Source organism: Cucurbita pepo, chromosome LG03, assembly GCF_002806865.2.
Source record: "Cucurbita pepo subsp. pepo cultivar mu-cu-16 chromosome LG03, ASM280686v2, whole genome shotgun sequence".
In the NCBI taxonomy this organism is placed as follows: domain Eukaryota; kingdom Viridiplantae; phylum Streptophyta; class Magnoliopsida; order Cucurbitales; family Cucurbitaceae; genus Cucurbita; species Cucurbita pepo.
Window position 1 is genome coordinate 9,318,182 of NC_036640.1, and position 26,059 is coordinate 9,344,240.

Sequence of the window (26,059 nt, forward strand, 5' to 3'; positions counted from 1 at the left end):
ACCTAAGGCTCGCAAACGTCCAAAGTCTCGCGGCGCTATCCATCCCCCACCTCAATCTTACTGCTTCTCTCTCATGGTACAACAACGACTCAATAGAAGGGCGGCTACTTAGATACCCTAGGGTTTAATGTGGACTCGGGGAAATAGTACGTTCTCTTAGCACCCATTGTGGATTATTATTATTATTATTATTATTATTATTTTCTTTTCTGGAACGCGTATCGTTACTGAAAGAGACCTATAGGTCCCTCCATGATTGATTGTATATGCATTTTCTGACCCCAATAATGGGATCACTAAATACTCAAGTCACGTGCTACTCTTATTTTTTTCATGTAAAGGAATGCTCATTTGCATGGATGAAAACGTCACGGTGACAGCCGTGGAACTACAGCTAGGGTAACACATTTCATGATATTTGTATCCCTTAAGTTAGATCATGTCATTGTTTAATTCGCTTCTTTGTTTCACTTAACTTTTACGTTATCTGTTTAACGATTTTATTATAAACATATAAGTCTATGACACCATCTTGAAATTATTTTTAAATTTTTTTTCGCGTTTCATAATTAATTCATCTATATAGTACCTACTTTTATTTCAATCGTTAAAATAGTCGTTACATATTACGAACCAAACCCAAGGGTATTCTAGTTAATGACTTACTACAATAAAATTAAATGGAATTACAAAGATCGTCACCGACCAAAGTTTGGATATTTATAATGCATTAGATATATTGAACAAAAGATTTAAAAAAGTCATCAAAGTGTTGCTATTCAATAGTTTTCATTTAATATTACGTTCACATCTATTGACAATAAAGTTCTGATATTAAGTACAACAAATTGGGTTGTTAGGTGATAGGTTATCATCAACATCTACAATAGTTCAATCCAGTTACTAATAGAACATTATAAATTAATAACAACTAACTTACAAAGTAATATTCCCAAATTTGATGTAACGATCCTATTTTTTTTTTAACAAAATAGAACTATGATATGAATACTATATGCGAAAAAATTCATTTAAAACATTTAATAAGAGTCATGGACAACGTTTGTAAAGTCATTTAAAATAAAGACAAACATAAATGAAATACAATCACATGCAATATGGTGGGATCTACCTTTTCATGAAAATATTATGGCATGACCTTGAACTTCGTTTTTTAGTTTGGATAGGATTGGATGTGTAGTATTTCTCTACACATGATCTAGACGTGCTCTCATAGACCCATCATATGCATGATCATGCTACTTCTGTACTAATCACAATAGAGAAATATCGGGATATACATAAATGATCAAGTCAATATTTGTGAGATATGTTTGAGGGAGGTCATAATAATGGTAGGGTAAAGCAGAAAATTAGGGTAGAAGAGAGAAAAGAGGAGAAGATTGTTGCAACAAATTTAGAATTGACTCAGTATAATATTTGAGTCAGTTCTAACATTCCCAAACTCTGCAAATAGACTAATTCATACTCATTAACCCTTTTAACAGAATCACCCTTTCACAACATATGCCCTTTATTCAATCCATTCAAGCTCTCAACACAACTTTTCAACCGCCTCAATGCATAGACTTCTTTTGGGTATGAGTTTTTCTTTTTGTTTTGTTCAATCTTAATACTATGTTACTCGATGACGAAGTCGTTATTATTTTGGTCGAAAATATAATATCATAACCAATTGAACGTATCACAGAGGAGGAGGGGAAGCCTCGTCCAACGTTGCTAACGGATGCCTCAAAGCAAGAACCAAAGGAAATGGTGAAGCCTCCAAGATCATTTTGGAGGAGAAAATGGACTAAATTAGACAAACGCGTTGCTCATGTTATTTTACTTTTGCATCTCCTTTGTATTTTGGCACCATTTCATTTCACCTGGCCTGCATTTCGGGTAGCCGTCACGTTACAGATTATCACGGGTCTTTTTGGAATGACTATATCGTACCATAGAAATCTTGCTCATAAAAGTTTCCAAATTCCTAAATGGCTCGAATATTTGTTTGCTTATTGTGGAGTTCACGCTCTTCAGGTTTGCTCTCTTTTTACTATACGCATTTATTTTATAGATATTCACTTTGTTTTGATTTTTATTGTTTTATGAATTTTAGGGTGATCCAATTGATTGGGTGAGTACGCATAGGTGTCACCATCAATTTGTTGATACCGAGCGAGACCCACATAGCCCTATTCAGGGGTTTTGGATGAGTCATATAATGTGGCTTTTCGATTCCTACACTTTGACGGACAAAGTTTCTCCAAAGTGTTCTAGTGATCTTCAGAAGATAGAAAAAAACATGTTTGTATATTTTTCGAAGTATAGAAAACCCGAGAACGTTGGCGACTTGGAGAGACAAACCTTTTATAGATTTATTCACAAGACTTATCTTCTCCATCCCATGGCTCTTGCAGCCATACTCTATACCGTTGGAGGAGTTCCTTTTCTTATATGGGGAATGGTACTATAAAATCACCCTTATTTGTTTTCTTTCAATTATTCATTGATAAATCATGAACGAAAGAATATAACTTTATCTACGTTACCAGTGTGTTAGGATCGTAGTGATATTTCACTCAACATTTATGGTGAATTCAGTATGCCACATGTGGGGACAACAACATTGGAGAACGGGCGATTTGTCAAGAAACAATTGGTAATTTTCTATTTCTTTCTTTACCATATGTTTAAGTTAAACAATTTCGAGATGAAAGACCTAATCATAACATAAGTTTTTTGGTTGATATGGTTAAAGGTGGGTTGGTTTGACTTCATTTGGCGAAGGATGGCACAATAACCACCATGCTTTTAAGTATTCGGCTAGGCTTGGGCTTGAATGGTGGCAACTTGACGCTGGTTGGTATGTTATTAGGATTTTACAAGTCATTGGATTGGCTACTGATGTAAAATTACCCTCTCCAGCCCACATGCAAGCCCTAGCTTTGAACAAGCCAGAGGATCATCTTTTAAAATGATATTATTTTGTCATTGAAATTTTTTATTTGCTTCTAATAAAATCTGTCTTGGAAGGTGAAATCAAATGATATCTATAATGTTATTAATTGATGTTCGTAGGATGTGTGATCCTAATATATATGATATTACGTTTGAAACATCTCATGAATATATATGTATATATATATATTTTTTTTGTTGATTAGAGTGTGCAATGCAGGTTAATGACGATATTGTTATGCAGGAAAGATTTTCTATGTTACATTAAATAAGTAAATTGATGTTTTGTTTATGTGGGACTTCGTGCACGTATATACTTGTAAAAGAATATTAATACGGGTCTCTTCTTTTTGGTATAAGATTTGTTTACACGAGAGTGAAACATGTATAAGAGATTTTATGTACAGAAAGTGTATGTATGGTTATTCTCCAAATATTTTAAGAAAAGTTGAGTATTGAAATAGATAAGACTTATNAAAAAAAAAAAAAAAAAAAAAAAAAAAAAAAAAAAAATCAACACAATTGTACAATCCCTATACACACAAATATGTGATTATTTTATGGTCGTTAACACAAAAAGATGGTACAATTTCCATTCACATAATTGATATTAATAGGTTATTATGTGGTGACTTAAGGTCTCATAATTGATAGTAATAGGTTATTATGTGGTGACTTTTAGAGAGTCGTTAATTAATGTCTATTAATGAGCTATCTAGATTGATAGAACCCCATATGTATCTCAATAATTGGTTGAGGCACAAGGTCATTTCTCTCATGTTTATGTTATCGGTTATCTTGTGGGGACGATTAGAGAGCCCCAACTAACTTCTAATAGGACATTTAAGTCTAACAAGTAGATATTAGATCGGAATTTTTATGAACTTATCCCTTTTTTATGTCAAAGATTCAATCTCGTTATTTGTTGACCCTTCTCTGAATTAAGCCTCATTTGGTTCGTACCCAACCTCAATTCATCAAGAACTCTGAGGATTCGTGCCTCACGCTCACTGGAAGTGCTCGGTTTGGGAAGAAAAATCGTCGAAGAAGAACGTGGAAGTGTGGGTTGCCTTCATTTGATGAGTTGACTTTTAGGATAATAATGAAAGAAGAACGTGGATTGCACAAAATTGAACATGGTTTATCAAGGTTATTATTTTTTTTTTGTACGTTTGTGCTTAATTGAACGTGAGTTCAAATATCATAATCTAACTCGATTATAAATATTTATATCGACGACACGTGACATTATTATATTTCTGAGGAAGAAACCAAAGAAATTAACGTCACCAATCGAAGTATTATTTTAATTACTCAAGAATTAATGAACGCACATGCATTCAATAATCAAAGAATTTAAAAGTAAGACTTTTCTAAGGGCCATTTCATTCTAGACAATATTATAAACCAAACACGTCTATCAAATTTTAATAACATGACATAAAGTATGTTCTTCCAAACATCTAAAAAAAAATCATAACCATTCTCATAATCATATTTTTTGAAGGTATAATTTAAATTAACCAAATGATTAAATTTTGGTCAAAAGATTACAAAGATTTAGAACGAGCTTTACATCATTAGTTAAGTTTTGGTTTTAATAAAAGTTTTGCCATCATATCCAAAAGTCGCTTGTTATGTTTTTTTTTTTTAAAAGATACTTTAGAAAGAATCAAATCATTCTAGATCGAGTGACTGCTGTCATTGAAGACCATAAACTTGGCTCTCGAAGTAGAATCTACTTGAAAAAATTACGTAGTTATGTCATTGAAGTTGACATTGACCCTGACAGTTTTACCAAGTTCGGTAGTGAGAAATTTGAGCTAGACTAGAATGCATGCGAAAACAAAGAAATTGTTGTGATGGACAGACTATTACAACGAACTAGTTAATAGCCTGTCTTTGTTGGCCTCCTTCATTCGTTCTTTATATATTTATAATAAAAGGTCTACTTCCTCCTCTTGTCACAAGGAAACAAAAACTTAATTTTGATTTTCTTGAGTTTTTTATTTTTATTTTTATATATTTAATGATAATATATCTTTCTCAATTTGAGGTTAAAAAAGAAAATTAAAATTTTTAATAAATTATTAAAAAAAAGTTTGAGACATAATAAATTACTTTGTTTAGGGGTGATGTTCTTAATCCAGGTAGGACATATTTTATTTTATTTTATTTTTTTAAAATTGATACGGTATCATATTTAATATTTGATTAAAATGGAATTAATATCTATCATTAAAAAATGCTGCCACATGAAAAATAAACAAATAATATTACACGTTATTTAATTTCATTAATCATAACATTCGAAAACAAATTATTAATGATATTTGGAAATGGTTCATTATTGAAAGTAAATTTGAAATTTTGTCCATTTTTATTTTATCTACAAAGTTAGGCTTATTTTCTCAAGATTCATATGTATATATATATATATTTGTCAAATTAATTTTTTTTTTATTACCCTTCTTTTAAAGTAAAAAAAAAAAAAAAAAAGATATTTTAATTTTGTTTCAATTTAAACTTTTATGAATTAACCTTTGTAATATTATATGGATGATTAGCTTGCTATCTACAAGCGAGCCTTCACGGGTTTTAATAGCCCACCGAGCCTCTATCTTTTAGAATAACTTTATTTATGTATATAATGAGTTGACTACAAATGTCTATTTCTTTAGTTCTGAACGAGAAAAATGATGGAATAATTGTTATAAATAATAAGAGTAATGATCTAAACGTTCATAGAGTATTGGTTTGGTGGGAGGAGAGAATGTTAGATTGAGACTAAAAATGCACTATAAATAAAGAGGGTAGAACAGGTGGCTAATTAACTCGAACCACACCAGAACCACACCAAAGCCCTGCAAAATGGGCACTTCAAAACAAGAATCAAAGCACATGGCGAAGCCTGAAATGCCATTTTGTAGCAGAAAATGGACCAACAGAGAGAAACTTGTTACAGTTACCTTTTCCATTATCCACATCCTTTGCATTTTTGCACCATTCCAATTCACTTGGAATGCGTTTTGGGTGGCCGTTGCCTTATACGTCATTTCAGGTCTCTTCGGAATAACTATTTCGTATCATCGAAATCTTTCACATAGAAGTTTCAACCTTCCTAAATGGCTTGAATACTTATTCGCATACTGTGGAACTCATGCATTTCAGGTTTGATATTTTTTATTCTACTTTTTCAAATCTCAAAACATTTTCACTATCACTCGAAATTTTTTTATTTATTTATATTTACTTCGTTTGGATTACAGGGTGATCCAATCGATTGGGTGAGTACTCATAGATGTCATCATCAAAATGCTGATACCGAAAGAGATCCACATAGTCCTACTCAAGGATTTTGGTTTAGTTACTTAATATGGTTTTTGGATTCCATAACTTTGACTAATAAAGTTTGTCCAGAGTACTTCATTGATCGTAAGGATACAAAAAAAGGCGTTTTTACTTTGGTTTTGAAGTATGGAAGGCCAAATAATGTTAGTGATTTGGAGAAACAAACCTTTTATAGGTTTATTCATGACACATACATTCTTCATCCAATAGCTCTTGCAATCCTTCTCTACTTCGTTGGAGGAACACCCTTTGTTATATGGGGAATGGTAAACTAAAATCTCTCTCCAATTCTTTTCCTTTCCTCTATCCATCTATAATAGAATCTCTATTCATTTTGCAGTGCGTGAGGATCGTCATGTTATTTCACACGACCTTTATGGTAAATTCAATTTGTCATTCATGGGGAAAACAACAATGGAACACAAAGGATTTGAGTAGAAATAATTGGTCAGTTTTTTTATTTTTTTATTGTTAAGGTTTGTTTGTTGTATCTTGCAATTTATTAGGGTTCTTTGTGTTCTTAGGTGGTTGAGTTTGATATCATTTGGAGAAGCTTGGCACAATAATCATCATGCATTTGAGTATTCAGCTAGGATTGGGGTTGAATGGTGGCAGCTCGATATTGGTTGGTATGTTATTTTGTTTCTTCAGACCATTGGAGTGGCCACTGATGTAAAACAACCCTCTCCAACTCACAAGCAAAGGCTAGCTATGGACAAGCCAAAAGAAGGCGTTTCAGAATCATTAAAATAACCTTTTTAATTTCATCTATAAATGTTTGAGAATGGAAAAATTAACTCTGCCTCTATGTTTGTGTGCTTTGTTTAGAAGATTTAATTCAATTATCTGTTATCACATTAAATGTATTATTATTATGTATGCCATTTACCATTTTATTATAAGTAAATATCTAGATATTTGCCTTCCGTAGCTTTCATTTATTGCTCTCCCCATTTCTATTTATTTGATTATAAGTAGAGAACTTTCATATGATGTAGGTGCAGTGGTTTTAGCAAATATTCTCAGATATAACATATTTATTATGGAATGTTTGGTTTCGATCTTATGTATGTTGAACTTCAAATATGTGCATATATCTATCTAATTCATATCAAGATCATTACTACATATATGAAATGAGGCTCATGTCTGGATTAAGTTAAGTGTTCCTAACAAGAATTCATATGGGTCTTTATTTGCATAAAATAATTTAAATTTATCCTAATAATTTAAATTTAGCTAAAACTAATTTTGTATAAATAATTTAAGTTTGACCCTAAATAATTTAAACTATTAAAAGGTATTCATACTAACCATGAAAGCTTTGAGAAATAACCATCAACTATAACTTGAAAAGAACCAGATTTCGGAAACACCATAGAAGAAGAATGAAAGGAATATCTTATCGAGGCAATCGTATTTGCTTTGGTAGATACGCTATTCAAGGATTTGAACCCGCTTGGATCACATCTAGACAAATCGAAGTGGGACGAAGGACAATGACACGAAATGCACGACGCGGAGGAAAAATATANCGTATTTGCTTCGGTAGATACGCTATTCAAGCACTTGAACCCGCTTGGATCACATCTAGACAAATCGAAGCGGGACGAAGGGCAATGACACGAAATGCACGACGCGGCGGAAAAATATGGGTACGTATATTTCCAGACAAACCCGTTACACTAAGACCCACAGAAACACGTATGGGTTCAGGGAAAGGATCCCCCGAATATTGGGTAGCTGTTGTTAAACCAGGTAGAATACTTTATGAAATGAGTGGAGTAGCCGAAAATATAGCCAGAAAAGCTATTTCAATAGCGGCATCAAAAATGCCTATACGAACCCAATTCATTACTTCGGGATAGAAATGTAGAATCAAAGGTTGAAGAGTTGAAACTAGTATGAAAGGATCCGAACATAACTTATCAATGCCAAATCAGCCAAAATATTAGCCTGGAGCCATCAGAAAATATATTGTATTCGACTAGCTTCAAACCCCATCAGATGGGATGAGAGGAAGCAAGGTACCTCATATTATATTAGACTAGCTTCAAATCGTTCAAGTGGGATGAAATTAAGCAAGGAACTTCTCTTTTATAGTGGAGTCGAACTCCCCACTTCTATATGATGTATGTCACGATATAAATTGGACCGCAGCCCTCTCACGGCGTGATGGGTAATTTGGGAGCATGGGTTTTAGAACACAAATGATTAGGTTTCAACTTTATAAACTAATATAACCAAACTAATTAGGTATGAAATTATGAAAAGTTAATTTAATCTTTAAGCCAAATGAATGAGCCGCCAGCTGTTACAATTATTTGAATCTCCACCCCTAACCCAAACCTATTAGCTATTGTAATGGAGAATTAATTAAATTTAAACCAAGTGTGTTTGACTCTATGACAAACAAACAAATGCTATAACCTATCATCACCTCTAAAATATTCAATTAATTGTCGCACATCCGGTGCGTAATTCCTCAATCTATCCCTTGATCTTCGATCGAGTCCACTACTTTGATATCAGATTGTTGTTGTTGCAACATTATTTGAACGCTGACACGAAGTTCAATAAGGAAAACCCAAGAAAAATTACGTGAGGAAGGTGAGGGAGTTAAACTATTTATTGATTCGATTCAACCAATTCGACTCATTTTCTCAACTCGCAATTATAGTTGTTGTAGTACATGGAGATATTAGAGTGACGTCGACTAATGCTTTGAAATGAATTGTCTAGATTGGTCGTGTTTGTATATGCACCAGAGTTAGATTTGTTGTCAGGTTGCATTTCATATGTTCACAATGATTGTTAAATGATAGCTAAAGACGGTATGTGTAACAACTCATTCCAAGTTTCAAATTAGGATGTGGAATTCAGATTCTACACTTAATGGCCTCGGGCATTTCCCCTGCATCCTTTGCAACATGGTCATCTTTAAAAAATTCCTAGTAGGTCACCCAACAATAATTCCTTTAAGAAAATCAGGTTTAACTTTAGAGTTTTTATAAAATCATCTTATACTCAAGATCACTCTCTTTCCGATGTTAAAATTTATGATTTGAATCATTTAATTTTGATGATAAACTTAATTAAGTACGATTAATGATGTAAACATCTAATATTTTCTAAAACGGTTTATATAATACATTTTCAACTAGTCTTAAAATGTACTACACAACAAAAAAGGGGAGTAAGACACGAAACTCATATTTCATAGACGATGTTAACATGAAAACTAAAGCTATGATAAAGTCAATAAGATTTTTTTTTAAATGAAACAATTATTTTAAATGAATAATAAAATATCATTATTATTGTTATTAATAATAATAAATACTATTGTTATTACTATATGTAGCTAGATAAATATCCATCTTTTCATAATAATCAATATCATATTTGACAAAACTTGTAGCAGTTATATTGCGTTTAAATAATGTATATTGGAAGAGACTTAAATTATTACATTGTGACTTAAAAGATGCACTATAAATGCATATGCAAGGGGTGGTGAGGTGAAGCCTCCTCAACAAAGGCAATCCGACTCTAATGGATGCTTCAAGAGAACCAAAGACAATTGTGAAGCCTCCAATGTCGATTGGGAAGAGAAAATGGAACAAGATGGACAAAAAATTGGCTTTTGCTTTAGTCTTGTTGCATTTTCTTTGTATTTTTGCGCCATTCCAAATCAATTTCGGTGCACTTTTGATTTGTTTTTGTTTATTTATTATTACAGGTCTATTTGGTATCACTCTTTCGTATCATCGAAATCTTTCTCATAAAAGTTTCAAAGTTCCTAAATGGCTGGAATACTCGTTTGCTTATTGTGGAGTTCATGCCCTTCAGGTTTTACCTCGCACTCTTTACTGTTTTATTATTAGAAGTTTCAAATTAGATGCATTCAAGATTGGTTTTATAAACGATTGATAATAAAGCATATCAAGATATTTATTGTCTTTTAAACATTTTTAATACTTTTCAAAATTTAGGGTGATCCAATCTATTGGGTGAGCACACATCGATATCATCATCAATTTGTTGATACGGAACAAGACCCACATAGCCCGATTAAAGGATTTTGGTTTAGTCATCTGACTTGGTTTCTCCATAAGTGGGACGGAAGTGCAAGTGAATTGGTTGCAAGGCATGAAAAATTGGATAATGCTAGGGATTTGGAGAACCAAACTTTTTACAAATTTATTCGTAAAACATATTTTCTTCATTCAATTGCGCTTGCAATCATACTTTATGGCGTTGGAGGGATTCCTTATTTCATATGGGGAACGGTAAAAAAAACTTACCTCTATCCTCATTTGCTTAATTCTTGTGTTACAAATCTATATAGTTATGATAGATAAAATATGACACATTATTCTTTTTTGTTAGACAGTGTGTGAGAACGGTAATGTTTTTACATTCAACATTTATGGTGAATTCAATATGTCATATATGGGGAAAGCAACCATGGAAAACAAACGATTTATCGAGAAACAATTGGTATGTATCATTGTTGAGTAAATGATTATCAAAACCCCTTATCTTATTATCTTAATATTAAGAATACTTTTAAATAATTATTAAATGGTATGTTTATTAAGAAATGGATGTTTGTATTAAGGAAAGAACTATATTTTGCTATTTTTTAAAAAAAATTGCATCTTTTTTTTTTCCATAGGTGGATGAGTTTGCTTGCATTTGGAGAAGGTTGGCACAATAACCACCATGCTTTCGAGTACTCAGCTAGGTTGGGCATTGAATGGTGGCAATTTGACCCTGGTTGGTATGTTATTGTGTTTCTCCAAGCCATTGGAGTGGCCACTCATGTCAAATTGCCATCCCAAAGTCAGATGCAAAAGTTGGCCAAAGATTAACTAAAAGGAGTTTCTCTTTGAGTGATGTTTTATATGGAATGTTTCAGTGTGGAATAAAAGAGATAGCAATATAATTAAATTAGTTGCTACCATTTTAATAAAACTTTATGCATCAATTTACATCACGGCGTTGGACCTTTTTGGATTTATTTTGTATTCGTGAAGTTTTTTTTAAATAAAAGCAAACATAAATGAAATAACAAGAACGAAATGACATGTAATCTTAGAGCTACAACTTATATAGAAAATGCAACTATTTTAACTTCATTCTTATACCCTGCATAACGATGTCGTCATCCATGGAAGAGTGTGTTACCGTTACCTAAAAATATAAGTAGCATGTGACTTGAGTATGTTACCTAAAAATATAAGTAGCATGTGACTTAGTATTTTGCTCAGTAAGTAGTCCTACTGTTGAGGTTGGGAAATGTAATCAAATGCAATCATGGTGGAACCTATCTATTCATAAAAACATTATAGCATTGGGCTATGCTTACCAATTTAGGCAAGATTGAATTTGTAGTACTTCTTTCTACACACGACCAATGCACATGCACGTGAACCCACCAGACAGGCTCATATACGGAACTGTAGGCGCTAGTTGAGCTAGTGCTTGTTCAAACTATCGGATGCCACAAAGGGAAAAGGGTCTACATAATTGTTGGAGTCCCACATTGGCTAATTTAGGGAATAACATGAGTTTATAAGCAATGAATAGTATCTCCAGTCACATAAGTTCTTTTGGGATGCCCAAAGCAAAACCATGAGAGCTTATGTTCAAAGTGGACAACATCGTACCATTGTGGAGTCCATTTGTTCAAATAATTTAAATCAAAACCATTATTATACAATATCAAAACCTTTACTATATGATATGTGAATGTTATGATATATGTTATGATATGATGCATTTAACTATATGTTTTATGACATGCTATGATGGGAGACACGGTATGCTTATGATATTTAGACTCATTATATTTATTATAATGTTGCGATGATCGCTATTCCTAAATGGGTGTCCACATCTACCACTACCAGAGAATGTTTGCCTGACAAGAAATGGGCTTAGGAGGCGTGCGAACCGGCTGGTAGATCCATATTCGCACGTTTGGATCGTGTGTAGAACAATAATACACATCCAATTAACCCGTTTAGGATAGCCGCCTAAGGAATATAGTCTGATGTGATAGGTCTCACTCATGATTGCATGTGTTTGCATCTAACCCCAATAGTGGGGCCACTTATTGATTATTTATTAAAATGCTACTTTTATTTCAGGTAAGGGCAAGACACTCCTGCAACTCCTACAAGGCTCGTCAACATCGAAATTCGAGATAATGACACATACATAGGGTAGTTGTATTTATTTTCTTAGAGCTAGATTAGAATGAGGTGTTTTTAATTTTAATGTTTATTTATTTCATCTAGTGTTTCATTTTGTTGTTTTAAACACGTTTTCAAACACATAAGTCCATAATAGTATCTTAAGATGAAATTTAAATGCTTATTTCCGTACAAAAATGTTTACGTCACGATGACAGTAGTCACTCTAGGTAAGTAGAAATCTAGAGTCATTACACTACAGTTTAGTCCATCACGTCCATAATTTTTTTTAGAACTGATCACTAAGTCTAATTTCATAGTCCTTGTCTTTATGCCCAAATTAGGATTGAGCTTAAGTTTTTCTTCATAAGTATGACTTAATATGTTTTGTATCAAGAAAATTACCAATATATGGAGACTAGCGAGCATGGGAATTAATTGTATTTTTCAAATAGAGTTAAATGAATTGTTGTATAGTAGTTGTTTAAAAAATAAGTGAAAATAATTATTTTAAACGTAATAAATTATCATTATTAGTGTTATTATAAGTATTATTGTAACTACTACTATATAACTATGCATGTATCTATCTATCAATCTTCTCCTAATCAAGATGGAATGAAAAATAAACAAATAATATTACATGTTATTCAATTTCATTAATCATAAAATTCGAAAACAAATTATTAATGATATTACATGTTATTCAAATCTTTTTTTTTTTTTTTTGTCACCTAAACTCTAATATTATATCGATGATTCATTTGCTATCTACTAAACGAACCTTTATTGCTTGTCTGGCCTCTATCTTTTTTAATAACTTAATTTATGTAGACAATGAGTTAGACTGGAAATGTCCATTTCTTTAATTCTCAATAAGAAAAACGATGGAACAATTGTTGTAAATAACAAGAGTAATGATCTAAACGTTGATGATAGAGTATTAATAAAATGCACTATAAATATAGAGGGTCATATCTTGATTACTACATATATGTCATGAGGGTCATATCTTGATTATCTAATGTCTTCACCTCCCTAGCAAGAATTTACGTGGGTCTTTATTTGCATAAAATAATTTAAAATAATTACACCTAATTTTAGGTAAAATAATTTAAACCTAATTTTGCATAAAATAATTTAAGTTCGACGCTAAATAATTTAAACTACTAAAGGTAGTCATACTAACCTTGAAAACCTTCGAAGAGAAGAAACTAGTAGGAATGAATTCGAACATGATAGAACCAAGTCAAATCCAATTAGGTTCACCCCATCAGGTGGGATGAAAGTAAACAAGGTACCTCGTATTATATTTAACTAGCTTCAAACCGTTCAAGTGGGATGGAATTAAGCAAGGAACTTCTCTTTTACAGTGGAGTCGAACTCCTCCACTCCCCATTTCTTCAGCATAATCGACGTGGGACAACTTTCTCTCTTTTTTACTTTTTTGTTTTTTTTTGTTTTTTTTTTTTTAATTTTCCCTCGATGGTATATGAGCTATGTCATGATATAAATTGGATTTTAGCCCTCTCACGGCGTGATGGGTAGTTTTGGAGCATGGGTTTTAGAACATAAAATATTAGGTTTGAACTTTATAAACTAATATAACCAAACTAATTAGGTATGAAATTATGAAGAGTTAATTTAACCTTTAAGCCAAATGAATGAGCTGCCAGCTGTTACAATTATTTGAATCTCCACCCCTAACCCAAACCTATTAGCTATTGTAATGGAGAATTAATTAAATTTAAACCAAGTGTTTGACTCTATGACAAACAAACAAATGCTATAACATATCATCACCTCTAAAACATTCCATTAATTGTTGCACCTCCTGTGAGTACTCAATCTATCCCTCGATCTTCGACCGAGTCCATTACTTTGATATTAGATTGTTGTTGTTGCAACATTACTTGAAAGCTGTCACAAAGTTCAATAATGAAAACCTTAAGAAAATTACGTGAGGAAGGTGAGGGAGTTAAACTATTTGATTCGATTCAACCGGTTCAATTCATTTTCTCAACTCACAATTATAGTTATTGTACTACATGGAGATATTAGAGTGTCATCGACTAATACTTTGAAATGAATTGTCTAGATTGGTCGTGTTTGTATATGCACTTGAGTTAGATTAGTTGTCACGTTGCACTTCATATGTTCACAATGATTGTTAAATGATAGTTAGAGACAGTAATTCACAATGATTGTTAAATATAATAATCCATTCTAGGATTCATATTACGATTTAGAATTCAGATTCTACACTTAATGGTTCGAGACATTTCTCTGCTTGCAACATGGTCATTCTAGGAAAAATTTTTGGAGGTCACCTAAAATAAATTGCTTCAAGAAAATCATGTTTAACTTTAAAGTTTTTATGATTGAGCTACCGAAAAAAAAAAAAGAAAAAAAAGTGCACTTTGTTGGTATAAGTAAACTTTCAGATCTTTAAGCACTTCTTAATCATTTTATTCTCAACCTCAACCTGAACCTCAACCTCACTCTAATTCATATGTTAAAGTTTATAATTTAAATTGATGGACTTAATCAAACATATTATATTGTTTATATAATACATTTTCACCTACTTTTAAAATATATCACACAACAAATAAAAGAAGGGAGACTCGAAACTTATTTCATAGACGATGTTAACATCAAAACTAAATCTATGTTAAAGTCAATATGGTATAGTTGTTTTTTTTTGAAAAATGAAGACAATCATTTTAAATGGATAATAAATTATCATTATTATTTTTATTAATAAGAATTAATACTATTATTATTACTATATGTAGCTAGGTAATTATCCATCTTTTCATAATCAATATCATATTTGACAAACTTGGAGTAGTTATATTGCATTTACATAATGTATATTGGAAGAGCCTTAAATTATTACACTGTGACTTAAAAGATGCACTATAAATGCATATCAACCCTCCTCAACTAGAGCAACCCCACTCTAATGGATGCTTCAAGAGAACCAAAGAGAATTATGAAACCTCCAATGTCATCTTTGAAGAAAAAATGGACCAACATTGACAAAAAAGTGGCCTTCACGTTGTTCTCTTTGCATTTTCTTTGCATTTTTGCACCGTTTCAAATAAATTGGGGTGCCATTTTGATTTCCTTTACCTTATATATTATCACCGGTCTATTTGGAATCACTATTTCGTATCATCGAAATCTTTCACACAAAAGTTTCAAAATTCCCAAATGGCTTGAATACTTGTTTGCTTACTGTGGAGTTCACGCATCTCAGGTTTCAGATTTTGACACACTTTCTAAAACATATCAAGATATGAGTTGTTTTTTTAACATTTTTAATAATTTTTATAATTTTAGGGCGATCCAATCAATTGGGTAAGCGCACATAGATATCATCATCAATACGTTGATACTGAACAAGACCCACATAGTCCAATCCAAGGATTTTGGTTTAGTCACATTACTTGGTTTCTTTACCGGAGCAACGGAAGCATAATTGACATGATTGGATGGGGTCAAAAATTGGATAATGCTTGTGATTTGGAGAAGCAAACTTTCTATAGGTTTATTCGCCAAACATATATTCTTCATCCAATTGCTCTTGCACTCGTACTCTATAGCATTGGAGGCTTTCCTTACTTCATTTGGGGAACGGTAAAAAAGATTACGTCTATCATCGTTAATCTAATTCCTTTTAGTTACAAATCTATATGAATTCAACTATTTGAGTAAATAAAGTAGATATAGTTATCTTACAAATGTGACACATTATTAATATTATTATTATTATTTTGTTACACAGTGTGTGAGAACGGTAATGTATTCACACTCAACATATATGGTGAATTCAATATGTCATATGTGGGGAACACAACCATGGAAAACGAACGATTTATCGAAAAACAATTGGTATGTATCATTGTTGAGTATACGATAACCAAATCAATTTATTGTATCGATTTTTGTTTCATCAAAATAATATTTCACTAACAAAGGCAATACAAGATTATGCTCATATTGAAATGCATATAAAAAATTACTCACTTCTTTTACCAACTTACCTATTTATACAACTTTTAACATGAAACATATTTAAATTAATAACTTGTTCGATCATTTTTTCTTTTCTTTTCTTTTTTATTTTTTTTTATTGTTGATACAAAAATGTAATTTTTTGTTTTTTAATTCATAGGTTGGTAAGTTTTCTTGTATTTGGAGAAGGTTGGCACAATAACCACCATGCTTTCGAGTATTCAGCTAGGATGGGGATTGAATGGTGGGAATATGATCCTGGTTGGTATGTTATTAGGTTTCTTGAAGCCATTGGAGTGGCCACTCATGTCAAATTGCCATCTCAAACCCACATGCAAAAGTTGGCCAAGGAGTAATTAAAAGAAGCCTCTCTTTGAGTGATGCTTCGTATGGAAATAATTATGCTCCAATAAATAATGTTTCAGAGTGTGGAATAAAGGAAATACCTTTTATATAAATTAGTTGCTACTATTATAATAAAACTTTATGCAACTCAAAAATCTATTCAAACATCATCTTCCTCCCTCTAAATCTCAACCAACCCTCTTAACTTGCAGTAAAAGAAAGAAAAAAAAATTCTTTTGCGATTTTTCTCTCGCGACCTCTCTCCTCTACAACGTCATTCTGACATTCTCGTCGTTTTCTTTTGGTTCTCTGTCGTTTCGTCTTCCTCCTCACCTCCCGTGTCGTATTATGGGATCAAAACACCTAAAACCACCCGATCTGTGAGAATCCGAGTTCATCCGAAACCCACACTTGATATGATATGATATATTTTGTGATACAATATATTGAATGGTATGATATGTTGAAAGATAAGATAGGTTGAACGATATAATATGTTGCATGACATGATATGATATATTGTATGACACGCGATGAAATGTTTTGAGACAGAGATATAAAGATTTATGATGTACAACCCTGAGACATATATTGAAAGCTATGCTACAAATGAAATGAAATGGAGAAAATGGGGATTGTCTTATATAATGTAATTGCTGTGAAAAATGTTGGGATTTCATGCATAAATGTATTTCACATGCATCCGGATATTTTTCCTTATGATGAGTACGGATGCGTACGTTATGAAAAGAAAAATGATCGTCATGTTTAACATGATACTACGATGTTCGCTATTCCTTCCAGTTGTCCGACAACAACACTAGAGATGCCAACTTGACCAGCACGAGGCCTAGAAGGTATGTGAACTGCTTGATGTGTCCGTGTATAGAGTAGTAAATACACGTTTGATGACCCAAATTGGAAAGTAGCCTAAAAGAACACGGTTAATTAAATGATAGGTCTCATTCATGTTGGGTGTGTTTGCATTTCCGAGCTCCAATAATGTGGTTACTTACAGATTATTTTGATGGCCTTAAAACTTTGCATAATCACTTTATACCATGAAATCAAACCCCGTATAACATTTAATATCATTTGTATCACATACCCGTGTGTATAACTATGCCATTTTGGTCATTTTACACGTACCATTGATTTAATCCCTTAACATAATCTATATCAAACTTTCTTAAAATTTCATGAGAGTAAAGTCTATTAAGTGGTTTATTTTAAATCACTTGAATTCAAAGTAAATGGTCCTAGGTCCTAAATTTTCACAGTTCATGTCATAATTCTTCCATAATACACTACATCACCTCATAACTTGCATACTTGCAACTATCCTCCAACTTGGATTTAAATCTCAAAATTAGTGTAGAGACATGGTGATTATAAATTAGTTGAAGCATAGAGTGTTTAAACTATGCCCAAATCAATTTGTCTCAGCTTCATTTCAACACCATGATTTCAATAGTTACGTAGTTTGTAGTCACAAAATTTTCCTTCAACTGTAGTCACCTTATTTTTTTCTATTAAAATATAAATGCCATTATATGTCTAATATACTTTTTCATATATATATATATATATCTATATATATCCTTTAAAACATTTCATAAACGTAGATTTAGACATTCGCATAATTAATTAATGGAAAAGTAAACATCTATAAAAATATCGAAAACAAAATAACATTAAACTCAAAGTAATGGAAGTTCACTGATCTAAGGGTTACAACTAAAATAAAAAATGCAACTATTGCTTTGTTTCCATAACATTCACAACAACACTGTTATCGTTACGGAATTGTCTTACCTTAGCTTTGACACCTATAAGCCTCAAACACTTTGAATCGTGGCTGTTCCAACTTTTTTGTCCACCTCAAATAATTGTCGCACCTCCCGTGAGTACCAATCTATCCCTCGATCTTCGACTGAGTCCACTACTTTGATTTTAGATTGTTGTTGTTGCAGCATTACTTGAACGCTGTCACGAAGTTCAATAACGAAAACCCAAGGAAAATATGCGAAGAGGTGTGAAAGAATCTGAACTTCAACCTTCAAACATTCTTTTACGAGGTAAATATAATAGAATAAGTGTTTGATTGAATTCGGTCTCAAATCTTTTCTTTCCCTTTAAACACAGTAAACGAAGAAAGACTCAAGAATTTACTCATTCACCTTTGACTGATTCAACTTATTTTCTTGAACTTTTAGCTAGTTTTGATCCTACTAAATTTTGGTTAGATTTTATGGTTTGGTTTGATGAGGAGTATCATGAATTAAAAAGGAAAGTGAACTTGGTATTTTTTTCACAACTATTTAGGATATTTTCTTGAAAAAATTATGCAATGGTTCAGACCCAGCTAACCGATATTGTTTTTTTTGGACTTTTCTTGGCTTTTCCTCAAGACTTTAAAATGCATATGCTAGGAGAAGGTTTCTACACCTTTATAAAGGTGTTTCGTTCTACGAACCAACCAATGTGGGATATCATACATTCTGTGTGGGATATGTGATTGAAAGCATGTTGGATTGCCGAAAGACTTAATAAAGAAGGTCGTTTGAGAATTTTGATTAAAGGGTTACCTACTAACCTCTAGCGTTAAAGGAATCTACATGAGTATTGCAGTAGTTGGTAGACTTAGGCCGCTCAACTCACAACTATAATTATTATTGTACAATATAGAGATATTAGAGAGTTGTCGATTAATACCTAGGAATAAATTGTCAAGATTCAGGATTTGAAATTTAGATTACACACGTAATGGCTATGGGAATTTTCATGCATTCTTGTTTCATGCATCCTTTGCAACAAGATCATCCTAATAAATTGTCCAGGAGGTTACCCAACACAAATTTCTCTCAAAAAAATCATGTTTAATTTTAGAGTTTCTATGATTGAGGTAAGGAAAAGAAAAAAGGGACAGAGTAACTTTCCATTCTTTTAAGCATTTCTTAATCATCTTATTCTCAAAATCTCTCAGATTTATAATTTGAATAATTTAATTTTATTAAACTTAATTAGGTACCATTAATGATTTAAATATCTAATATTTTGTAAAACAAATTATATTGTTTATAATATATTTTCAAACTGATCTTAAAATATTACATCACAGAACAATAAAAAAAAGAGACTAAAAAAGAGACTCGAAAGTTATGTGATACATACATCAAAACTAAAGGTATGTTAAAGTCAATATGATATATATATATATATATAGAGGTATATAATTGTTGTTAAAGGAAGTGGAAACAATTATTTTAAACGAATAATACATTATGATTATTATTGTTATCAATAATAATTAATACTACTATTATATTTGATAATCAGTATCATATTTGAGTAGTAGTAGGTATATGGCACTTAAATAACCTATACATTTATTTGGTTGGAAGAGCTTAAATTATTACATTGCGACTTAAAAGATACATTATAAATGCATATGCAAGGGGTGGTGAAGCCTCCTCGACTAAAGCAATCCCAATCCCACTCTAATGGATGTATCAATAGAACCAAAGAGAATTGTTAAGCCTCCAATGTCCATTAGGAAGAGAAAATGGGACAAGATAGACAAAAAAAAAAAAAAAAAAAAAAAAAAATTGGTTTTTTCTTTTTTCTTCTTGCATTTTCTTTATATTTTTGCACCATTTCAAATCAACTTAGGTGTAGTTTCAATTTGTTTTTGTTTATTGATCATTACAGGTCTATTTGGCATCATTATTTCGTATCATCGAAATCTTTCTCATAAAAGTTTCAAAGTTTCCAAATAACTTGAATACTCGTTTGATTATTGTGGAGTTCATGCACTTTAGGTTTTACATGACACCCTTTATTCTTTTATTATTAGAAGTGTCAAATTCGATGCATTGATGATTGATTTTATAAGCGGATTGATAATACGATATTTGTTGTCTTGTAAACATTTTTAATTCTTTTTAAATTTAGGGTGATCCGATTTATTGGATGAACGCACATGGATATTATCATCAATTTGTTGATACTGAACAAGACCCACATAGTCCGATTAATGGATTTTGGTTTAATCGATTTTATTTGGTTTCTCCATAAGTGGGATGGAAGTGCAAGTGAAATGGTTGCAAGGCATGAAAAGTTGGATAATGCTAGGGATTTGGAGAACCAAACTTTTTACAAGTTTATTCGCAAAACATATTTTCTTCATTCAATTGCCCTTGCAGTCATACTTTTATGGCATCGGAGGCATTCCTTGCTTCATTTGGGGAACCGTAAAAATATTTATCTCTGGTTACAAATCTATATGTTATGATAAATAAAATGTTTAAAAATAAATAAAGTAGACATANGTTTTATACTTATTAAGGTACTTTTAGTTCTAAGATGATTTTTTTTTGTTAGACAGTGTGTGAGAACCGTAATAGTTTTTCACTCAACGTTCATGGTGAATTCAATATGCCATATGTTGAGAAAGCAACCAGGAAAAAACCAAAGATTTATCGAAAAATTGGTATGTATCTATATGATTATCAAATAAATTTATTGTATAAGTTTTGTTTCATGATTACATTAAGAATTCTATTAAATAATTATTAAATGATATGTTTATTAAGTAATGGACGTTTGTATTCATAGAATTATATTTTGCTATTTGCTTAAAAAAAGGTGTTTTTTTTTTCTTTCATAGGTGGATGAGTTTGCTTACATTTGGAGAAGGTTGGCACAATAATCACCATGCTTTTGAGTAGTCAGCTAGGTTGGGCATTGAATGGTGGCAATATGACCCTGGTTGGTATGTTATTGTGTTTCTTGAAGCTATTGGAGTGGCTACTCATGTCAAATTGCAATCTCAAACCCATATGCAAAAGTTGGCCAATGATTAACTAAAGGAGCCTCTCTTTGAGTGATGTTTATACGGAATGTTTCAGTGTGGAATAAAAGAAATACCAATATAAATTTCTTGCTACCATTGCAATAAAACTTTATGCATCAATTTACATTATGGCGTTGGACCTTTTTGGATCTATTTTGTGTTCGTATAGTTTTTTTTTTGTTTTTTTTGTTTTTTTTTGTTTTTTGTAAACTTGCCATAGACTTAAACCTTTGCGAAATTCATTTCAAATAAAAGCAAATATCGATAAAATGATGAAAATGAAATGACAATAATTTTAAAGTAATAAAAACACCCTGATGTTAACCTTAGAGCTACAACTTATATAGAAAATGTAACTATCTTGCAAAACAATGTCGTCATCCATGTCAGGGCGTGTTTACCTTTACCTAAAAAAAATAAGTAGCATGTGACTTGAGTATTTTGCTTGGTAAGTAGTCCTACTGTTGAGGTCGAGAAATGTAATCAAATGCAATCATGGTGTAATCTATCTTTTCATAAAAACATTATGGCCTTGGGCTATGCTTACCAATTTAGGCAAGATTGAATGTGTAGTACTTTTCTACACACGACCAATGCACATGCACATGGACCCACCAGACAAGCTCATATACGGAACGGTAGGCGCTAGTTGAGCTAGTTCTTGTTCAAACTATCGGACGCCACAGAGGGAAAAGGGTCTGCATAATTGTTGGAGTCTCATGTTGGCTAATTTAAGGAATGATCATGAGTTTATAAGCAAGGAATAGTATCTCCGTTGGCATGAGACCTTTTGGGGAAGCTCAAAGCAAAGCTATGAGAGCTTATGTTCAAAGTGGACAATATCATACCATTGTGGAGTCTCTTTGTTCAAATAATTTAAATCAATTCCATTATTATACAATATCATATCATACCAAAGTGGACAATATCATATAATATCATACCATTATGTTCCAATAATTTAACTTCCATGATGTACTTTTCTTCAATAATTGGACTAAAGTTCTTAATATGGTGGAATACCTTCGTGTAGATCGTTACAAACTTCAACAGACAAGTCAAGCCAATCTTGGAAATAGGATAGAACGTCGGCTAAGGCCCACCAAATAAGTGACCAAGTAAGTGACCAAGTAAGTGACCTTACTATCGACATGGTTAGAAATTGATGTTGTATGATGACATGTGTCATGCGGTTCTACACATGCCATAAGCTTGATATGTGTGAAGTGGTTATGAAATGATATGACTATGACATGTTATGTAAATGTTATGACACGTGCTATTATATGATATGTGTATGGTATGTCATGATATGCTGGGAGACAAAATATGCTTATGATATGACATTTGTGACTTGATAAGATGTATGATATGAATGACATGCAATAAGATGTTTCGGCATGATGCACAACCCCGATTTAAGCATGTAAAGTTATGATAAAATGATATGATATAAAATAAAAATGCTAGAAGGGATGTTATACCTGATAATTAAAGAAAAAATGTTGGTATTTATTTTCTTAGAGTTACATTAGAATAGGGTGTTTGTTTTTAATTTTAATGCTTATTTATTTCATTTAGTATTTCGTTTTGTTGTTTTAAAGACGTTTTTGAACACGTAAGCCTATGACAGTGTTTTAAGATGAAGTTCGTGTTTTATGATGAAGTTTAAACGTTTGATTAATTGTAATTTCTATAATTTAATTAAGTACAATTAATGAGGTAAATTTCTAATTTTTTTTTTCTAAAACAAAATATATTGCTTACATAATCCACTTTCAATTAGTCTTAAAATATTACATCACATTATAAATAAAGGGAGCAATTCTAGAAACTCCAATTTGGAAAGGGGATATTAACATCATAGCTTACTCAATACTGCATTGTTCTATAGTTGTTTTAAAAAAAGTGAAAACAATTACTTTAAATGTAATAAATTATAATTATTAGTGTTATTATAAGTATTATTGTAACTACTACTATATAATTATGCATTTATCTATCAATCTTCTCCTAATCAACATTATATTGCACTTAAACAAGCTAAACATTTATTATATTGCACTTAAACAAGCTAAACATTTAGTTAGAAGAGCCTTAAATTTTTACATTGGGACTTAAAAATTGCACTATATATGCATATGCAAGGGGTGGTGAAGCCTCCTCACCTAAAGCAATCCCACTTTAGTGGATGCATCAACAGAGCCAAAGAGAATTATGAAGCCTTCAATGTCATTTGGGAAGAAAAAATGGACTAAGATTGACAAAAAAGTGGCGTTCGCGTTTTTCTTTTTGCATTTTCTTTGCATTTTTGCGCCATTTCAAATCAATTGGAGTGCACTTTTGATTTCTTTTACGTTATATATTATCACCGGTCTTTTTGGCATCACTATTTCGTATCATCGAAATCTTTCACACAAAAGTTTTAAAATTCCCAAATGGCTTGAATACTCGTTTGCTTATTGTGGAGTTCATGCATTTCAGGTTTGACATTTGACACAGCTTATTCTTTTGCTTTACAAGTTAATTCTAAAGCATATCAAAATATCTTGTGTTACCTTTTAATGCTTCGTATTATTTCAGGGTGATCCAATCAATTGGGTGAGCACGCATAGATATCATCATCAATTTGTTGATACCGAAAAAGACCCACATAGCCCGATAAAAGGATTTTGGTCTAGCCATATTATTTGGCTTATTCACAAGAGTGATGGAAGCTTAAGTGAAATGCTTGGAAGGCATCGAAAATTGGATAATGCTTGTGATTTGGAGAAGCAAACGTTCTATAGGTTTATTCACAAAACATATTTTCTTCATCCAATTGCTCTTGCACTCCTACTCTATGGCGTGGGAGGCTTCCCTTACTTCATTTGGGGAATGGTAAAAAAAAACTTACCTCGATTGTCTATAATAAACCTGAGATGATTTTTAACCTTTTTAAAAAATAAATAAAGTTGATATAGTTATCATCGGATACAAATTATTTCTTTTGCATGATAGTGCGTCAGAACCGTAATGCTTTTACACGGAACATTCATGGTGAATTCAGTATGTCATATGTGGGGAAAGCAACAATGGAAAACAAATGACTTATCGAGAAACAATTGGTAAGTATCATTGTTATGGTTTACCAATTCAATTTATTGTATGATTTTTTTGTTCATCGTTATAACATTTTTTTTTAGTTCAACTACGATAAGAATCGAAGATTGAACCAATATTTTAAAAATAGTGATTAATATTTTATCTACAAAATTATTGTCCGTATCAAAATTACTAATTTTTTTTGTTTTTTTTACCAACTTACCTATTTATATAACTTTTAACATAAAACATATTTAAATTAATACCTTGTTCCATTTTTTATTGTTGAAATAAAAATGTGATTCAATGAATAAAAACAATAATACTACAATATTGATTCTTTTTTATTTATTTATTAAAATATCATTTTAGTGTATTTTGAGACTTGTTCATACATTCAAATTTCTATATTTTTATAATTTGGTCTCCATTAATTCAAATTTCTAAATTTAATGTCTTGTATTTTCAATAAGACTATTTTATTTTTCTAAACAAAAAATGATCTCCATTATTCTTTCTTCTAATAAAATATCGATACATTTTTACACCGTTCTTTGCATGAAATTTATTATTATTTTTAAACCAATTTAGGTCATCTAAATTTAAAATTTATTAAAAGTATATGACATTTGCTAAAATAGAATATGTGAACAATAGAATTATAATAACAGTAGAATAATATTTTTCTATTTATAATTTTTTTTTTCATTCACAGGTGGATAAGTTTTCTTGCATTTGGCGAAGGTTGGCACAATAACCATCATGCTTTTGAGTACTCAGCAAGGTTGGGCATTGAATGGTGGCAGTATGACCCTGGTTGGTATGTTATTAGGTTTCTTCAAGCCATTGGAGTGGCCACTTACGTCAAATTGCCATCTCAAAGCCTTATGCAGAAGTTGGCCAAACATTAACTAAAAGGAGCCTCTCTTATACTTCTAAAAAATGGTTTCAAATGTAAGGACTCTAGATTTCTATCAATACTATCATCCAAAAATAAACGTTTAAAACATCTTCGTAAAACAACATCATGGACCTACATGTTTCAAAAAGGTCTTTAAAGCAACATAAACGAAATATTAAATAAAACAATGAAAATATTAAAATTGAAAATGCCCTATACTAATCTAAGGTCTAAGAATTGAAATACAACTATCCTATAGATGTATCATGATCTTTACTTGTGATGTCATCGTCAACTGTATAGGGGTTTCTTGCCTTTATCGAAAAAAAATAG

General features: G+C 31.6%; 5 protein-coding genes and 1 pseudogene across 5 annotated transcripts; all 6 read left to right on the top strand.

Moving 5' to 3' along the window:
- Positions 1-1,571: 1,571 nt before the first annotated feature.
- LOC111790266 (delta-9 acyl-lipid desaturase 1-like) lies at positions 1,572-2,984 on the top strand. Its single transcript, XM_023671131.1, has 5 exons — positions 1,572-1,599; positions 1,712-2,043; positions 2,123-2,470; positions 2,559-2,665; positions 2,765-2,984. The coding sequence occupies exons 1-5, from the start codon at positions 1,581-1,583 to the stop codon at positions 2,982-2,984; spliced, it is 1,026 nt and encodes a 341-aa protein (XP_023526899.1). The 5' UTR covers positions 1,572-1,580.
- A 2,834-nt stretch (positions 2,985-5,818) lies between these two features.
- Positions 5,819-7,068, top strand: LOC111790267 (palmitoyl-monogalactosyldiacylglycerol delta-7 desaturase, chloroplastic-like). The gene is made up of 4 exons (XM_023671132.1): positions 5,819-6,135; positions 6,234-6,581; positions 6,656-6,762; positions 6,840-7,068. The coding sequence occupies exons 1-4, from the start codon at positions 5,836-5,838 to the stop codon at positions 7,066-7,068; spliced, it is 984 nt and encodes a 327-aa protein (XP_023526900.1). The 5' UTR covers positions 5,819-5,835.
- A 2,773-nt stretch (positions 7,069-9,841) lies between these two features.
- LOC111791867 (palmitoyl-monogalactosyldiacylglycerol delta-7 desaturase, chloroplastic-like) lies at positions 9,842-11,317 on the top strand. Its single transcript, XM_023673368.1, has 4 exons — positions 9,842-10,167; positions 10,311-10,607; positions 10,712-10,818; positions 10,997-11,317. Exons 1-4 carry the CDS (start codon positions 9,871-9,873, stop codon positions 11,190-11,192), a joined length of 897 nt encoding a protein of 298 aa, XP_023529136.1. The 5' UTR covers positions 9,842-9,870; the 3' UTR covers positions 11,193-11,317.
- A 4,169-nt stretch (positions 11,318-15,486) lies between these two features.
- On the top strand, positions 15,487-16,897 carry LOC111790268 (palmitoyl-monogalactosyldiacylglycerol delta-7 desaturase, chloroplastic-like). The gene is made up of 4 exons (XM_023671133.1): positions 15,487-15,783; positions 15,867-16,163; positions 16,312-16,418; positions 16,702-16,897. The coding sequence occupies exons 1-4, from the start codon at positions 15,487-15,489 to the stop codon at positions 16,895-16,897; spliced, it is 897 nt and encodes a 298-aa protein (XP_023526901.1).
- A 2,012-nt stretch (positions 16,898-18,909) lies between these two features.
- Positions 18,910-21,751, top strand: LOC111790269 (annotated as a pseudogene).
- Positions 21,752-23,458: 1,707 nt separating this feature from the next.
- On the top strand, positions 23,459-25,819 carry LOC111790270 (palmitoyl-monogalactosyldiacylglycerol delta-7 desaturase, chloroplastic-like). The gene is made up of 5 exons (XM_023671135.1): positions 23,459-23,463; positions 23,916-24,225; positions 24,325-24,621; positions 24,742-24,848; positions 25,541-25,819. Exons 1-5 carry the CDS (start codon positions 23,459-23,461, stop codon positions 25,734-25,736), a joined length of 915 nt encoding a protein of 304 aa, XP_023526903.1. The 3' UTR covers positions 25,737-25,819.
- Positions 25,820-26,059: the final 240 nt, after the last annotated feature.

Coding starts and splice junctions, on each gene's coding strand:
- LOC111791867 (XM_023673368.1), top strand. CDS start 9,871: ATGGATGCTTCAAGAGAACCAAAGACAATTGTGAAGCCTCCAATGTCG. Junction 10,608..10,711: donor CTTATTTCATATGGGGAACG/GTAAAAAAAACT, acceptor TTTGTTAGACAG/TGTGTGAGAACGGTAATGTT. Junction 10,819..10,996: donor GATTTATCGAGAAACAATTG/GTATGTATCATT, acceptor TTTTTTCCATAG/GTGGATGAGTTTGCTTGCAT.
- LOC111790270 (XM_023671135.1), top strand. Junction 24,226..24,324: donor GTGGAGTTCATGCATTTCAG/GTTTGACATTTG, acceptor GTATTATTTCAG/GGTGATCCAATCAATTGGGT. Junction 24,622..24,741: donor CTTACTTCATTTGGGGAATG/GTAAAAAAAAAC, acceptor TTTGCATGATAG/TGCGTCAGAACCGTAATGCT.
- LOC111790268 (XM_023671133.1), top strand. CDS start 15,487: ATGGATGCTTCAAGAGAACCAAAGAGAATTATGAAACCTCCAATGTCA. Junction 16,164..16,311: donor CTTACTTCATTTGGGGAACG/GTAAAAAAGATT, acceptor TTTGTTACACAG/TGTGTGAGAACGGTAATGTA. Junction 16,419..16,701: donor GATTTATCGAAAAACAATTG/GTATGTATCATT, acceptor TTTAATTCATAG/GTTGGTAAGTTTTCTTGTAT.
- LOC111790267 (XM_023671132.1), top strand. CDS start 5,836: ATGGGCACTTCAAAACAAGAATCAAAGCACATGGCGAAGCCTGAAATG. Junction 6,582..6,655: donor CCTTTGTTATATGGGGAATG/GTAAACTAAAAT, acceptor TTCATTTTGCAG/TGCGTGAGGATCGTCATGTT. Junction 6,763..6,839: donor GATTTGAGTAGAAATAATTG/GTCAGTTTTTTT, acceptor TTGTGTTCTTAG/GTGGTTGAGTTTGATATCAT.
- LOC111790266 (XM_023671131.1), top strand. Junction 2,471..2,558: donor CTTTTCTTATATGGGGAATG/GTACTATAAAAT, acceptor CTACGTTACCAG/TGTGTTAGGATCGTAGTGAT. Junction 2,666..2,764: donor GATTTGTCAAGAAACAATTG/GTAATTTTCTAT, acceptor ATATGGTTAAAG/GTGGGTTGGTTTGACTTCAT.